Source organism: Tursiops truncatus, chromosome 6, assembly GCF_011762595.2.
Source record: "Tursiops truncatus isolate mTurTru1 chromosome 6, mTurTru1.mat.Y, whole genome shotgun sequence".
In the NCBI taxonomy this organism is placed as follows: domain Eukaryota; kingdom Metazoa; phylum Chordata; class Mammalia; order Artiodactyla; family Delphinidae; genus Tursiops; species Tursiops truncatus.
Genome location: NC_047039.1, coordinates 88,196,218 through 88,212,885, shown reverse-complemented (window position 1 = coordinate 88,212,885; position 16,668 = coordinate 88,196,218). Strand labels below are relative to the sequence as shown.

The window sequence follows — 16,668 nt, the reverse complement described above, 5'->3', positions numbered from 1 at the left end:
AGGTCTGGAAGACACAGGTGTTTCCATCACATCCTACCTTGGCTCTGGAAATGCCCCTGGATTCATCATGTTCAGAGAATGACCAAGGACACAGCAAATTCATCTGCCTCTTGAGCTCCTCTGTGTGAAAGGATGCTGGCCCCCAGCCAGGTCTCTCCAACACAGAGGAACAGGCTCACTGTTCCTAGTAAGAACATTGCTCAGCAGCCCCTCTGAGGCCCTCTGCATATACTCTGAAGATGGTATGGGCCCGATTGAGGCTGCGTGGTTGAGACTAGGGAGAGGAAGGGCCGTTGTGAGTTCTATTTCACTGGCTAAGCTCCAGGACTCTGACACCAGACTGTCTGAATTCAAATGCCAAGTCTCCCACTTATCAGTGGTGTGGCCTTGGGTGATTTCTTAACCTCTCTGTACCTCAATATTCTCATTTGTACAATGAGAGTATTAACAGGACCCACTTGAAAGGGTTGTCGGGAAGATAAATGACAATGTATATACAGTGCTTACGATAATGCCAGACATATGGAAAGTACATAGTATGTGTCCGCTATCTATTATTCTTTTCTAAAATAAACCATTCTTGAGTACAGCACCAGGAAATAATGGTTTCTGAGCCCTTTCATACTGCAGTGCCATTGCAGTCAAGTTCAGATGGTACCATGTCAGCACCTTCTAGGGAAGTCTCTTGAAATCCATCATTCTAAAGGTCAATCTGAACTCTCTCCTAGCAATCGGAGATTGAAGGGGGAAGGTGACAGGACTTAAGCAGACGGGAAGGGACAACAGGATCCTTCCCAAGCCAAGAAAACAGTCTGAGCAAAGGTGAAAAAGAAGGAGAAGAATAACTAGAGGCAATAGAGATAGGAGTTGAAACAAATGAAAACAGCAACCTTTAATGTCCAAATACCCGGGCAGTATTAGGAAAATTCTGGAACATATAGGAGATGAAATATTCTCAGCCATGAAAAATTATCTTTATGAAAAATACACAGCAACGTGGGAGAGAGCTTATGATAATACAATTTAAAAACAAAACAAAAACCTTAGCTGGAATAGTTTTTTTCTAAACACAATTGGAGAGTGACTTCTGGTAACTGAAACATTTATAAACTTCTCTTTTGTTTATAACTTTTTGTTTTTGTTGCGCTGCTGGGCATATGGGATCCTAGTTCCCCCACCAGGGATCGAACCTGGGTCCCCTGCAGTGGAAACACGGAGTCTTAACTACTGGACCACCAGGGAAGTCCCTGTTTATATAACTTTTAGCTTAGGTGAAGAATCAATACATCATATATAAGAAAGCTCAGCCTGGTTTCCTATTATCGCCTACAACTATTATATGTTTACTTTTCTGCTTACATAAAAGTGAATCAAAGACAAGTACATTGGCTTTGAAATATAAACCCAAACTTGGCGTGACTTCCTCGTGATTAAAAAAAAGAATAAGACGGGTGGAGAGAGAGATTCATAGGGGTCAGATTGTTTTGGTCTCTATATTCCCAGCTGGGGTGTTGGAATTTGAGCATTTTGTAAGTGGGAAGCCACTTACAAGTTTATGAGCAGTTATTTTAGGAGACTTGATTTGGCAGGGGAAATCGGAAGGACATGAGTGGGATGCGTTTGGGGGGAGGAGCTGAGTGGGGACCCAGAGGCCCAGACTTCCCCCTTCTCCTCCCTGTCCCTTAACCTCCGCTGGTTGGATCCCTACAGCCCCACCCCCGTGCCCCACTCCACCACCACCAGTGACGGCCTTAGCAGTACGAATCTTTAAGTCGTTTTCTCAGCCAAATGAAAAAAATAATTAATTGGCCTTAATAAAAACTATTGGTTCTCTTCCTAAGTCATCCAAAACAGGTGTCAGCAAACTTTTTCTAGAAAGGCCCAGAGAGTCAATATTTTAGGCTTTGAGAGCCATATGGCCTCTGTCACAGCTATGCAACTCTGCCATTGTGGAGAGGAAGCAGCCTTAGGCAGTACATAAAGGACTGGGTGTGGCTGTGCTCCCGTAAAACTTAACTTACAGAAAGAGGTTGGGGGCTGATTTGACTCATAGGCCACAGTTTATCAACTTCTGATCTAAAAAAGCATTGTGTTATTTTTCTTAGAGACTAATTCTGTGATTTTTCAGTGCCTCTAAAGCTCCCTGACCCTCCCTTTCAGACACTTCCCATCACATACACTGCCATCCCCACCTCTATTTATGAGAGGAGTGCCAGTGATGATATGGTGGGCTAGTGATCTCTGGAGCAGTGATGGGCAAAGCGGCGTGTTAAAGTGGAGGGGCTTTGGACTTCATCTCAATTTGAGCCCTGACTCTGCCAACTGTGTGACCTTATACACAGCGCACAACCTCTCTGAGCCTCCATTTGCTCATGGGCAAAATGGAGATAATAAGTTCAACCTCACAGGGTTTTTGTGAGGATTAAATGTTTGTAAAGCACCCAGCCTAACAACTGGCATGGAACTGGCATTCAGTAAATAGTTACTAACCCACACGGGCTCTATAAATAGCTGTCAAACAGGACAGACCCAGCCTGCACGAAGAGAATTCCATTGTGGATCCAGCCTTCAGGTCAGTACTGGCACTGGAGTGAGAGGCAGTGGGATCATTAAACACACGCAAGGTTAGATAAGAAGGCAACATAAATTTGAAGAGGCTGCTGCCAGACACATTTGTATCAAATGCTTCTGATGAATCATTTATTAGGCAGCCCCATTGTACCACATCCTCTTGGTGGGCTGGTGGTTGGGGACATGGTCCCAGGCTTCCATTGAAGTAATAAGATCCTGCTCTTCATCCACAGACTCTCAACAGCTGGTGAGCGGGAGAACCTCGTGTAAACAGCCTCCTCTGAGTTCATTCTCCCAGGCTCATGGGACCAGTCACCTTCCCCTCAACTGAAAAATAAACACAACAAGAAAATGAATGCATCTCTCCTAGGGGAACACGACACAATGAGAAGCAATCAATAACAAGAAATAGTGTGGGATCATCTTTAGAGAAGACACTGTGAAATGTAAGAAGGCTAAACACACACACACACACACACACACACATACACGGGTTAACAGACAAGAAAGATCTGAGAACCTGGGTTCATCCTGATTTTGCCTCCTTATCAGTTGTTCATTTCTGGGCAAGTTATTCAACTTCTATGCCTACATTTCCCCATTGTAAAATGAAGATAATCATGGTAAGTTCCTTTAAGGTTTTTGTGAGGATTAAATGCATTACTAAGTAGACAGTGCTTAGAACAGTGCCTGACACTTTGTAATGAATACTAGGTTAGTGTTTGCCATTATTTGGTATCAGTATTACTCATTCACAAAGATGTTTTCAGAATAGCTGAACAACTGAGTCAAACACATAATGAATCAAATTCAAAACTAATCTGAAAAATCTGATTCTGTGGTACAGTCAAAGACCCAAACCCAAAATTCAAATAAAACTTTGGATTTTTCACTCCCATGACTGAGCTGTGGGAGAGGTCAGACCAGGATGACGGGTGTTCCCGTAGTTCAGTTCAATTCAAGGAACAGAATATCCTAATTCTTAGGAAATATACAATGAAGTAGTTAGGAGTAAAGGGCCATGCAAATTGTTCTCAAGTAGTTAAAAAATATTAGATGTGCATACATATATATATGTATATATATAGAGAGAGAGACAGAGAGAGAGAGAGAGGGAGAAATGTTTAACAATAGGTGTAACAAGAGTCTATGGTGTTCAGTGTATCATTCTTTTTTTTTTTTTTTTTTTTTTTTTTTTTTTTTTTTTTGCAGTACGCGGGCCTCTCATTGCTGTGGCCTCTCGCATTGCGTAGCACAGGCTCCGGACGTGCAGGCTCAGCAGCCATGGCTCACGGGCCCAGCCGCTCCGGGGCATGTGGGATCTTCCCGGACCGGGGCACGAACCCGTGTCCCCTGCATCGGCAGGCGGACTCTCAACCACTGCACCACCAGGGAAGCCCCAGTGTACCATTCTTATTCTTGCAGCTTTTCTGTAAGTTTGAAATCATTTCCAGATAAGTTTTAAAAAAAACCCATTAGGATGGGTTAAAAATAAAAAGAAGCATTGACTCAAGTGTGACTATCAAACAAGCACTGGGCCGCTATAGGACAAGCAGAGGTGACAAGGTACAGTCTTGACAAGACACCAGGAGAGCCTGGACCTGGAACAAGGAAAGTTGTTCTATGACTCAAATATCTAATGGAAACAGGCAAACTAAGATCGTCTGATATAGCTGTCTCCACAGTAGGCTCTGCTTGTCCCCAGGTGCCTAAAACAGGTTGTATGTGGCACTAAGAATAACATTGCTTGAAACCTTTGCCATAAGCTCCATTTTAGGGCTTTAGTCTTAAGATTTTTGTTTACCATTCCAGTTGTCGCCTCTTTGCTGATCCCCCTGCCTCAACTTCTCCCCAAATTCAACCCATTTTGCAAACTGCTCATAGAATAAATCCCTCAACTGTCACTCTCACTACATCACCTCCTCACTCAGGAAATTACAATGGCTTCCTATTTTCCACAACCCAAATCTAAACTTTGCTGTCTTATCAGTTCCATATTTTCTGATTTTTATGTATCTTGGTTTGCAGTTTCAACTTTTTTCCCTGTCGCTGAAAATAACTGAACCTGGGATTCAACTGATACCCGATAGTGGTTGAGGCTTAGCTGCAGTCATGTGGCCTGAGCACTAGGCTTATGCCAAAATTGTGATTTGTCTGAGATTGAGATAATAGTTCTTTCCTCCTATATATTTTTTAATTTAAATAAACTTAAATTTTAGAATAGATTTAGGTTTACAGAGAAGTTGCAAAGATAAAGAGTTTCCATATTCTCCACACCCAGTTTCCCCTATTTTTAACATCTTACATCACTATGGTACATTTATCACAATTAATGAAGCCACACTGGTACATAGTTACTACCTAAACTCCATACTTTATTCTTATGTCATTAATTTCCCCTAATGTCCTTTTCTATTCCATGATTCCATCCAGGAGACCACATTACAGTTAGCTTTCCTCCTATTTTTAAATTTTAGAATATTATTTTAAAAGCCAAATGTAAACAAAGTGTATAGTCTAAGTGAATAAGATTTTATATGACACTTTGATGCAATATCTTTCCTACTACCCTTGAACATGAAAAAACTCACAGCATCTAACTCATCTCCAGGCGTGATTAGAACGTTTATCCTGAGTTTTCTCTTTGTGTCAGATCCCTTGGGAACCCAGAACAGTCTTCTCAGATTTCATGTCCAAGACTACATCAAATTAGCTAGTCCAAGACAGCTTTGCTTCCTATACAATATAAAGGAATTCTCTACACAGTAACTCACATGGAGATTCCTGAAATCTCTTGTTTGACACAAACACATGGTGGTAAAATGGGCTTTCACTACCACCTGTGGAAAGTACCTCAGAAACATCACCACTGTATTATTCCCGCATGGGCCAGGAATACTAGTGTCCCGTATGGAAAACTATAGTATCAACTGCCCTTAAACAGGCAGAGACTTTTCTCTCATCAGTTATAGGGAGTCTACCTACCCCACTCACAGAGCTCATTAGCTCATGGAGCTAATTAACAGACAATGTTTAATGGCTCTTTCTAGACACCGATTTGATCTGCATTCTTTCCAACACCCTCATCTTTCTCTGCATAGCTGGAGTAGAAAGAAAACTTTCATGATAACATTTAACCAAGTGGCCATGTTTTTCCCATCAGGAGTGGGTAATTTCCCACTCTCTCTCTTAAGGAAGAGAGATAATACCACTTCCTAGAAAAATTTCTTAGATGGAACCTGAATTTAAGTACAATATCCTTTAGCATCCTGCTAAGGGCTAATAGCTATAAAGATTTCAGATAACAAAAATATTTGAAAAGTAACAACAATGCTTTCCAAATGAAATACTTGGCATAGAATTTTAAATAGGCAACATAGGATTTTTATCACTTTTATTAAAAAATTTTTGATGTTTCCCTTGTCTGTTAAAAAACCCAATATAAAATTAAAGGGAATTTTGAAAAAAGAAAAATTAATTTGTAATTCTGCCATCCTCACATACCTGTTTTCAGGTTTATTACTTCCCTTTTGTCTTCATCCACAGCATGTGTTCCTTTCACCTTGCATTATTTTATACACATTTCCTGTGTTTCTGGTATTCATGTAATTTTTCAATGGTTACATAACATTTCATTAAGTAGATGTATAATTATTATTTAAACATTTCCCTAATGTGCTCTATGAGGGCAAAGACTTCTGTTTTCGTCACCTCTGTACCCTCAGTGTTTAAAACAATGCTGGCAAAAAGTAGACACTCAGTACATATTTGTTGAATAAAAAATAAATTCAAATGGTTTCAAATTTTTACTCATATATTATTATTATTTTTCAAATTTCATCATGCCTTCTTTTGACTTGTTAATTTTTCTCACTCTACCTCCATGAAATAAAAACAGTTTATTATGATGATTTTCTCTTTTGTATGTAGACAACATTGAGTGATCAGTTTTCTTTGATGATGATTGGTATGATTCCATGTAAATCCCTTGTGTATTAGAAATGTTTTTATTCTACCCTCACATTTATTTCATAGTTTGTATAGATTATAGAGTTCTACAGTGGAAATCATTTTCCCTCTGAATTTTGAAATTGTCTTTTCATTTTCTATTAGCTCTCAGTGCTCTCTTGAGAAAGCCAATGTTGTTCTGATTCTTGATCCTTTTTCTATATATAATGTTTCTCCCCTTCCCTTCTCTCTTTCTCTCCCTCTCTCCCGCCCTCTGTTCCTCCCCCAACCTCTTTCCCCTGAATCTTCCTCTTTTAAATAACCAAACTTTTTAATGAATACAGTCTTCTCTATCATGTACCTTAATTTAGTAATTTTTTAAAAAGTGTTCTTGCATCTTACAGTCTGTTTCCTCCAAGTCATTTTGTTGTTGTTATTTTCTCTTTGTTTTGGTCTCTGTCTTTCATGGTAGAGACTTGCCTCAGGGGTCTGGTAATTCTTATTTAAGAATGGGGCACTAACTATATTCAATATCTTGTAATAATCTATAATGGAAAAGAATCTGAAAAAGAATATACTATATATATATAACTGAATCACCTTGCTGTACACCAGAAACTAACACAACATTGTAAATCAACTATACTTCAATTAAAAAAAAAAAGAATGGGGCAGTAAAAACTAATCGGAAGCTTTTTATTTGTGGGTAGATTTTGGAATTCAAGAGCTCTACCACAGGGTCATCTCGCTGGGCCATTTAGTTGGAGAACTCTGGGTGTCAACATCTTTAGGTATTTTCCCTTGGCCTAGTCAGATTCCCCAGAGAATAATCTTCCAATCTCATGCTTGGTGGGTGAAGGTCTGGTTGCTAGATTTCTGGGAGCTCAGAGGGGGAAGGAGGCCTCAGGTCCTCTACTTTCAGTATGTAGACTTCCACTTAACCCCTAATTTTACTATGGTTCCCTGCTTCTGATGCCACCCTACGTCCTGTTTTACCCTCTTCAGAGATTCCCTCCTAGTTGTCTGCTGGGGATGAAAAGGGGTCTGACTTCACAGAATAGAGGATGGTGTCTGGAAAAATTAATTTTTTTAGCATACCTTTAAAAATTTAATTATAACTTAAATACAGTAAAGTGCACAAATCTTACATGACTAATGAATTTTTACACATGTATGTATCCATGTAACACCATCTAGATTGACATATAGACTATTTCCAGCACCCAAGAAGACTCCCTCATGACCCCTTCCAGTCAAAACACTCCCTAAAGCAACCACTATTCTGATATCTTTTACCATAGATTAGTTTTGCCTGTTCTTAATCTTGATTTAACCATTAAATCACACTGTGTGTATTCTTTTGTGTCTAGCTTTCTGCTCAACATTATATCTGTGAGATTTATTCATATTGTTTCAAGTTAGCTGTAGTTCATTATTTTTCGTTTCTGTGTAGTTTGCCATCATATGAATATACCACAATCTATTAATCCATTCAACTGTTGTGGAAATTTGAGGTGTTTCCAGTTTGAGGCTCTTAGAAATAATCCTTCCATGAACATCATTGAACTCATCTTTTGGTGCACATGTGCATGCATTTCTGTCGGGTACATAACCAGGAGTGGACTTGCCATATCTTAGGACATATATTTATTTTTAGCTTTTTTTTTTTTTTTTTTTTTTTTTTTTGCGGTACACGGGCCTCTCACTGTTGTGGCCTCTCCCGTTGCGGAGCACAGGCTCCGGACGCGCAGGCTCAGCGGCCACAGCTCACGGGCCCAGCCGCTCCGCGGCATGTGGGATCTTCCCGGACCAGGGCACGAACCCGTGTCCCCTGCATCGGCAGGTGGACTCCCAACCACTGCGCCACCAGGGAAGCCCTATTTTTAGCTTTAATCCTACAGCCAAACAAGTTTCCAGTGTGCTTGTACTGATTTATTTTCCCACAAGCAGTGTACGAGAGTTCCAATTGCTCCACAACCGAGTCAATACCTTGAATTTTAGCCATTCTGGTGGGTGGGTAGTCATATCCCATTGTGGTTTTAATCTGCATGTCCCCAATAACTAAAGATGTTAAGTATCATTTTATATGCTCGTTGGACATTGGACTATCCTCTTTTGTGATGTGCCTATTCAAGTCTTTTACCCATTTGGGTTACCTGTCTTTATCTTACTGATTTGCAGAAGTTCTTTATACATTTTAGGTGAGTCCATTTTTAAGTGCGTTTTGCAAATATTTTTCCAGTCTGTGGTTTACCTTTTCTCTTTTAATGCTGTCTTTTGACAAACAGAAGTTTTTGATTTTTATAACGTCCAATGGAAGGCTCAATTTTAAACAACTTAAAAAGGAATGATTTCATTTAAAAGTCTGGTCCGTCTTTCTGAGTTCACTTTAATTACTGTAATAAAACTTATGCTGAGCAGAAAACCATCTTTGCTCCAGGGTTCGGGATGATGATTCTTGTTCCAGCTGTCATCAAGATTAAACATTACCAGACACAAACTGTATTATGCTACTACAGGATCTCTGGCAACAGCAAAGAGGAAGAGAGGGGTCAGTCTTTGGTTGTTCTAGCAGACCATACTGCAACAAAGCTTTGATCTCTAAAGACAGACGGACAAAGCTTCCAGGCCCAGGGAATCATTGTCTCTGCCCTTTTCTTTATACATCACTTGTTAATAATCTGATATCATTTTGGATGTTTTATGCAATTCTGAATATTCCTGTGCCCCCATCTTCAACAAAGTGGAACCGAAAGACAAGCATTTTATTATACACAAACGATAAGATTTTATTACCTTTAACAAGGAGTGGCCTGAATAGATACTGCAGTTGGCCTACTAGCTAATTATTGACAAAGAGAAGGGCTATAATCAATGGTTCACAAACTAGAGCCACCATTCAACTGTTTTTGACCAAAAAATGATAATCTCATACAGTCAACGTACTGTTTTTGGTAACTTTGCAAATAGTTTATGTTGGAGGTAGGCCAGAAATAAAAGGCTTCAAATCAAAGCTGCTTTATCGTACATGGTACAGAGGAGGGGCTCAATAAATATTTACCAGATGAATTTGAGGATGCTGAGATGAGTGTATGGAGTTATATTTGCCTAAAATTGACAAGGCTTCAAATTCTTTTAACCACACTATATGGGCTGGAATTCGGGCCTAATTTGTCAGTTTGTCTCTAAGCAGACTAGAGTTCCACGTCTTTTCAGGTGCGTGTCCCTCTTATGACCCTCATTCTTAGAGGAGATGTCAGTCTCTTACCCACGCCAGGCAACAGGTAAGAAGCATGGTCCAGTGTTCAACTATACTCCAGGTACTTGTTAGAGAACAAAATGTATTCATTTCACTCCGGTATTCATCGAAAACTCAGCAGAGACATGAATTCCAATGGAATAGAACTGCAAGTCCAGCAGGAAACCCATACATCCATAGTCAATTAATTTTGGCCTTGATAAGACTGCCAAGACCATTTCATGGGGAAAGAATCGTCTTTCAACAAAGAGTGACGGGACAACTGGATACCCACATACAAAAGAAGAAAGTTGAACACATACCCTACACCGTGCACAAAATTAACTAAAAATAGATGAAAGATCTAAATATATAAGCTAAAACTATAAAATTCTCAGAAGGAAAAGAAAACTAAACCTTTACAACCTAGGTAATGGTTTCTTATATATGACAAGAAAAGAACAAGCAACCAAAGAAAAAATACATAATTGGACTTCATCAAAATTAAACACTTTTATGCTTTAAAGGACACTATAAGAAAGAGAAGAAAACAACCCACAGAGTGGGAGGAAAATATTTGCAAATCAGATATCTGATAAGGATCTGGTATCCACAGTATGGAAAGAAATTTTATGCTCAACAACAAAAAGACAAACTAACCAATTAAAAAATGGGCAAAGCACCTGAATAGACATTTCTCTTAAGAAGATATACAAACGGCCAATAAATATATGGAAAGGCGCTTAAAATCATTAGTCATTAGGAAAATGCAAAGCAAATCCAAAATGAGGTACCACTTCACACCCACTAGGATGGCTACAATCAAAAAGATGGAAAATAACACATATTGGCAAAGATGGAGAAACTGGAACTTCCGTACATAGCCGCCGGGAATGTAAAATGGTGCAGCTGCTGTGTAATATGGTTTGGCAGTTCCTCAAAAAGTTAAACACAGTTACCACATGACCTAGCAATTCCATTCCAAGGTATATACCTAAGATAATTGAAAACATATATCCACACAAAAACTCATACACAAATGTTCATAGCAGCATTATTCATAAGAGTTACAAGGTGAGAACAACATAACTATCCATCAACGGATGAATGAATAAACAATACGTGGTACGTTATACAATGGAATGTTATTCAGTCATAAAAAGGAGTCAAGTACTGGTATGTGCTACAACTTGGTTAAACCTCTAAAACATTATGCTAAGTGAAAGTAGCCAGACAGAAGAGTCTACATATTGTATGAGTCCATTTACATGAAATATCCAGCACAGGCAAATCCATAGAGAAACAAAGTAGACTGGTGGTTGCCTGGTGCTGAGTGAGGGGAAGAGGTATTGACTGCTAAAAGGCACGGGGTTTCTTTTGCGGATGAGAAAAATGTTCTGGAGTTAGATCATAGACATGGTTGCACAGCTTTGTGACTATGCTGAAACCATGAATAGTACACTAAAATGGTAAATTTTATGATATGTAAATTATATCTCAATAAAAAAGGAGAAAAGAACTATAAAAAACCTTAGTAAGAAATTATTTACGCCCACATGATAAGAACTGTGGTTAAAGCACACAAACACAGACACATAAAGAGACACGAAAGAAGATTTAAACAAAATTGAGATAAAATCAAAGTTCTGCATGGGAAGAATTATTTTAAAAATTATTTTCTCCCAATTAATTTATATACCTAATAGTCTTCTAGTTAAAATTGCAGAGGCCTTTTTGGAAGATGGTAAACAGTTGATAAGAGATTTTATGTCAAAGGATAAAAAGTATTATACAGAAAAATGATTAAAAATTTCCAACAAACAAAACTCCAGGACCAGATGGCTTCACAGGTGAATTCTATCAAACATTTAGAGAAGAGCTAACACCCATCCTTCTCAAACTCTTCCAAAAAAATTGCAGAGGAAGGAACACTCCCAAATTCATTCTATGAGGCCACCATCACCCTGATACCAAAACCAGACAAAGATACTACAAAAAAAGAAAATTACAGACCACTATCACTGATGAATATAGATGCAAAAATCCTCAACAAAATACTAGCAAACAGAATCCAACAGCACATTAAAAGGATCATATACCATGATCAAGTGGGGTTTATCCAAGGGATGCAAGGATTCTTCAATATACGCAAATCAATCAATGTGATACACCATATAACAAACTGAAGAATAAAAACCATATGATCATCTCAATAGATGTAGAAAAAGCTTTTGACAAAATTCAACACCAATTTATGATAAAAACTCTCCAGAAAGTAGGCATAGAGGGAACCTACCTGAACATAATAAAGGCCATATATGACAAACCCACAGCAATCATTCTCAATGGTGAAAAACTGAAAGCATTCCCTCTAAGATCAGGAACAAGACAAGGATGTCCACTCTCACCACTATTATTCAACATAGTTTTGGAAGTCCTAGCCATGGCAGAGAAGAAAAAGAAATAAAAGGAATACAAATTGGAAAGAAGAAGTAAAACTATCACTGATGCTTGATAAAATTTCAATTTTCTTAAGTTTACCAAGTCTTGATTTGTGACCAAAGATATGATCTACCCTGGAGAATGTTCCATGAGCACTTGAGAAGGAAGTGTATTCTGCTGTTTTTGGATGGAATGTTCTATAAATATCAATTAAGTCCACCTCATTTAATGTATCATTTAAAACTTGTATTTCCTTATTTATTTTCATTTTGGATGATCTGTCCATTGGTGAAAGTGGGGTGTTAAAGTCCCCTACTATGATTGTGTTACTGTCGATTTCCCCTTTTATGGCTGTTAGCATTTGCCTTATATATTGAGGTGCTCCTATGTTGGGTGCATAAATATTTACAATTGTTATATCTTCTTCTTGGAGTGATCCCTTGATCATTATGTAGTATCCTTCCTTGTCTCTTGTAACATTCTTTATTTTAACGCCTATCTTATCTGATATGAGTATTGCTACTCCAGCTTTCTTTTGTTTTCCATTTGCACGGAATCTTTTTCCATCCCCTCACTTTCAGTCTGTATGTGTCCCTAGGTCTGAAGTGGGTCTCTTGTAGACAGCATACATATGGGTCTTGTTTTTGTATCCATTCAGCGAGCCTGTGCCTTTTGGTTGGAGCATTTAATCCATTCACATTTAAGGTAATTATCGATATGTATGCTCCTATTACCATTTTCTTAATTGTTTTGGGTTTATTTTTGTAGGTTCTTTTCTTCTCTTGTGTTTCCCATTTAGTGAAGTTCCTTTAGCATTTTTTGTAGAGTTGGTTTGGTGGTGCTGAATTCTCTTAGCTTTTGCTTGTGTAAAGCTTTTGATTTCTCCATCAAATCTGAATGAGATCCTTGCTGGGCAGAGTAATCTTGGTTATAGATTCTTCCCTTTCATCCCTTTAAATATATAATGCCACTCCCTTCTGGCTTACAGCGTTTCTGCTGAAAAATCAGCTGTTAACCTTATGGGAGTTCCCTTGTATATTATTTGTTGTTTTTGCCTTGTTGTTTTAATAATTTTTCTTTGTCTTTAATTTTTGTCAACTTGATTACTATGTGTCTCGGTGTGTTTCTCCTTGGGTTTATCCTGCCTGGGACTTTCTGCACTTCTTGGGCTTGGGTGACTATTTCCTTTCCCATGTTAGAGAAGTTTTCAACTATAATCTCTTCAAATATTTTCTTGGGTCTTTTCTCTCTCTCTTCTCCTCTGGGACCCCTATAATGCGAACGTTGTGTGTTTCATGTTGTCCCAGAGGTCTCTTAGGCTGTCTTCATTTCTTTTCATTCTTTTCTCTTTATTGTGTTCTGTGGCAGTGAATTCCACCATTCTGCCTTCCAGGTCACTTATCCATTCTTCTGCCTCAGTTATTCTGCTATTGATTCCTCCTAGTGTATTTTTCATTTCAATTATTGTTTTGTTCATCTCTGTTTGTTTGTTCTTTAATTCTTCTAGGTGTTTGTTCTTTAATTCTTCTAGGTCTTTGTTAAGCATTTCTTGCATCTTCTCAATCTTTGCCTCCATTGTTTTTCTGAGGTCTTGGATCATCTTCACTATCATTATTCTGAATTCTTTTTTGGAAGATTGCTTATCTCCACTTCATTTAGTTGTTTTTCTGGGGTTTTATCATGCTCCTTCATGTGGTACATAATCCTCTGCATTTTCATTTTGTTTATCTTTCTGTGAATGTGGTTTTCATTCCTCAAGTTGCAGGATTGTAGTTTCTTCTGCTGTCTGCCCTCTGGTGGATGAGTCTATCTAAGAGGCTTGTGCAAGCTTCCTGCTGGGAGGGACTGGTGGTGGGTAGAGCTGGGTGTTGCTCTGGTAGACAGAGCTCAGTAAAACTTTAATCCACTTTTCTGCTGATGTGTGGGGGTGGGTTCCCTCCCTGTTGGTTGTTTGGCCTGAGGCAACCCAGTACTGGAGGCTCCAGGCATTTTGGTGGGGCTAATGGCAGACTCAGGGAGGTCTCATGCCAAGGAGTACTTCCCAGAACTTCTGCTGTCAGTGTCCTTGTCCCCATGGTGAGCCACATCCACCCCCCACCTCTGCAGGAGACCCTCTAACACCAGCAGGTAGGTCTGGTTCAGTCTCCTGTTGGGTCTCTGCTCTTTCCCCCTGGGTCCTGATGTGCTCACTACTTTGTGTGTGCCCTCCAAGAGTGGAGTTTCTGTTTCCTCCAGTCCTGTCAAAGTCCTGCAGTCAAAGCCCGCTAGCTTTCAAAGTCTGATTCTCTGGGAATTCCTCCTCCTGTTGCCGGACCTCCAGGTTGGGAAGCTTGATGTGGGGCTCAGAACCTTCACTCCAGTGGCTGGACTTCTGTGGTATAGTTGTTCTCCAGTTTGTGAGTCACCCACCCAGTGGTTATGGGATTTGATTTTATTGTGATTGCGCCCCTCCTACAATCTCACTGAGGCTTCTCCTTTGTCTTTGGTTGTGGGGTATCTTTTTTGAGTTCCAGTGTCTTCCTGTCTATGATTGTTCAGCAGTTAGTTATGATTCCTGTACTCTCGCAAGAGGGAGTGAATGCACATCCTTCTACTCCACCATTTTGAGCCCATCCACAGTCCTCACTTCATATAATATCCTAAAATTATTTACAGCTATTAAGATATATAAAAGATAAAGACATAAAACTATTAAAAATAGAACATAAATTTTACCTTATTTTTAAGAAGAAAAAAATTGAAAAGATAGATAAGTATTTTACTGATTTAGGGGGTTAAGAAAAGACTTTTAACAGAAAAAAATATAGGAGAAAATAACACAAAATTAGTTATCAATTTGTTTATCATGAAATTTAAATCATTTACAGGTAAAATATCACTAACAATATTAAAAGACAAATTATACAGAAGGAAAAATATTTTCCATAAATGTGACTGAAAAAGTCCTAATATATAAAAATCTTTTATCCAATAGTAAGAAAAGTAGTATCTCAGTAGCAAAATTGGCAAAGGACATAAATAGAGAATTTACAGAAGAGGAAATAAAAGGGTCGATAAATAAATGCAAAATATTTAATTTGCTAATAAAGAAAGGCAAATGAAAACAACCAAGGACTGTCATCTTTTGCTTTACGTTGATCAAAGGTGAATGAGAATGTCATGAGTATCCACCAGGTATGGGAAGACAGGGACATTCATACACTTTAGTACAAATGCAAAGTGGTAGAACCTTTCTAGAGAGTGATTTGGCAAAATGTATCAACCTTCATAAAAAAGTACCCTCACCTCTTGATCTAGTACTATTATTTCCAGAAGTCTATTCTAAGGAAATAATCAGCAGTGTGACAAATATATCTCTACAGTAAAAGGGTTATAAGTAATCTAAAAATTTAGGGACTTCCCTGGTGGCACAGTGGTTAATAATCTGGCTGCCAATGCAGGGGACATGGGTTCAATCCCTGGTCCAGGAAGATTCCACATTGCGGCGGAGCAACTAAGCCCATGCACCACAACTACTGAGCCTGTGCTCCAGAGCCTGTAAGCCACAACTACTGAGCCTGAGAGGCACAACTACTGAAGCCTGCATGTCTAGAGCCACTGGGGACAGACACCAAAAAGAACAGGAACCACAAACCTGCAGCCTGTGAAAAGGAGATTCCAAACACAATAAGGTAAGCAAAATGAGAAGACAGAGAAACACAAGGCAGATGAATGAGCAAGGTAAGCACCCAGCAGACCAAACAAATGAAGAGGAAATAGGCAGTCTACCTGAAAAAGAATTCAGAGTAATGACAATAAAGATGATCCAAAATCTTGGAAATAGAATGGAGAAAATACAAGAAACGTTTCACAAGGACCTAGAAGAACTAAAGAGCAAACAAACAATGGTGAACAACACAATAAATGAAATTAAAAATTCTCTACAAGGAATCAATAGCAGAATAACTGAGGCAGAAGAACGGATAAGTGACCTGGAAGATAAAATAGTGGAAATAACTACTGCAGAGCAGAATAAAGAAAAAAGAATGGAAAGAATTGAAGACAGTCTCAGAGACCTCTGGGAAAATATTAAACGCACCAACATTCGAATTATAGGGGTCCCAGAAGAAGAAGAGAAAAAGAAAGGGACTGAGAAAATATTTGAAGAGATTATAGTTGAAAACTTCCTTAATATGGGAAAGGAAAGAGTCAGTCAAGTCCAGGAAGCACAGAGAGTCCCATACAGGATAAATCCAAGGAGAAAACATGCGAAGACACATATTAATCAAACTATGAAAAATTAAATACAAAGAAAACATATTAAAAGCGGCAAGGGGAAAAAAAAAAAACATACAAGAGAATCCCCATAAGGTTAACAGCTGATCTTTCAGCAGAAACTCTGCAAGCCAGAAGGGAGTGGCAGGACATACTTAAAGTGATGAAAGGGAAGAAACTACACCCAAGATTACTCTACCCAGCAAGTATCTCAT

General features: G+C 38.8%; 1 protein-coding gene across 5 annotated transcripts in view; it reads right to left on the bottom strand.

Annotated features, from left to right (window-relative positions):
• Positions 1-867: 867 nt before the first annotated feature.
• Positions 868-16,668, bottom strand: part of SLC44A1 (solute carrier family 44 member 1) — a 221,834-nt gene continuing 206,033 nt past the window's right edge. For all 5 annotated transcript variants that reach the window (XR_002179165.3, XR_012332617.1, XM_019948952.3 and 2 more), the window contains one exon: positions 868-2,898. Coding sequence is in view for 1 of the 5 variants with exons in the window: in XM_019948950.3 (XP_019804509.1) it covers positions 2,884-2,898 (15 nt within the window). In the remaining 4 variants the exon portion in view is untranslated. The remainder of the gene's footprint in view (positions 2,899-16,668) is intronic.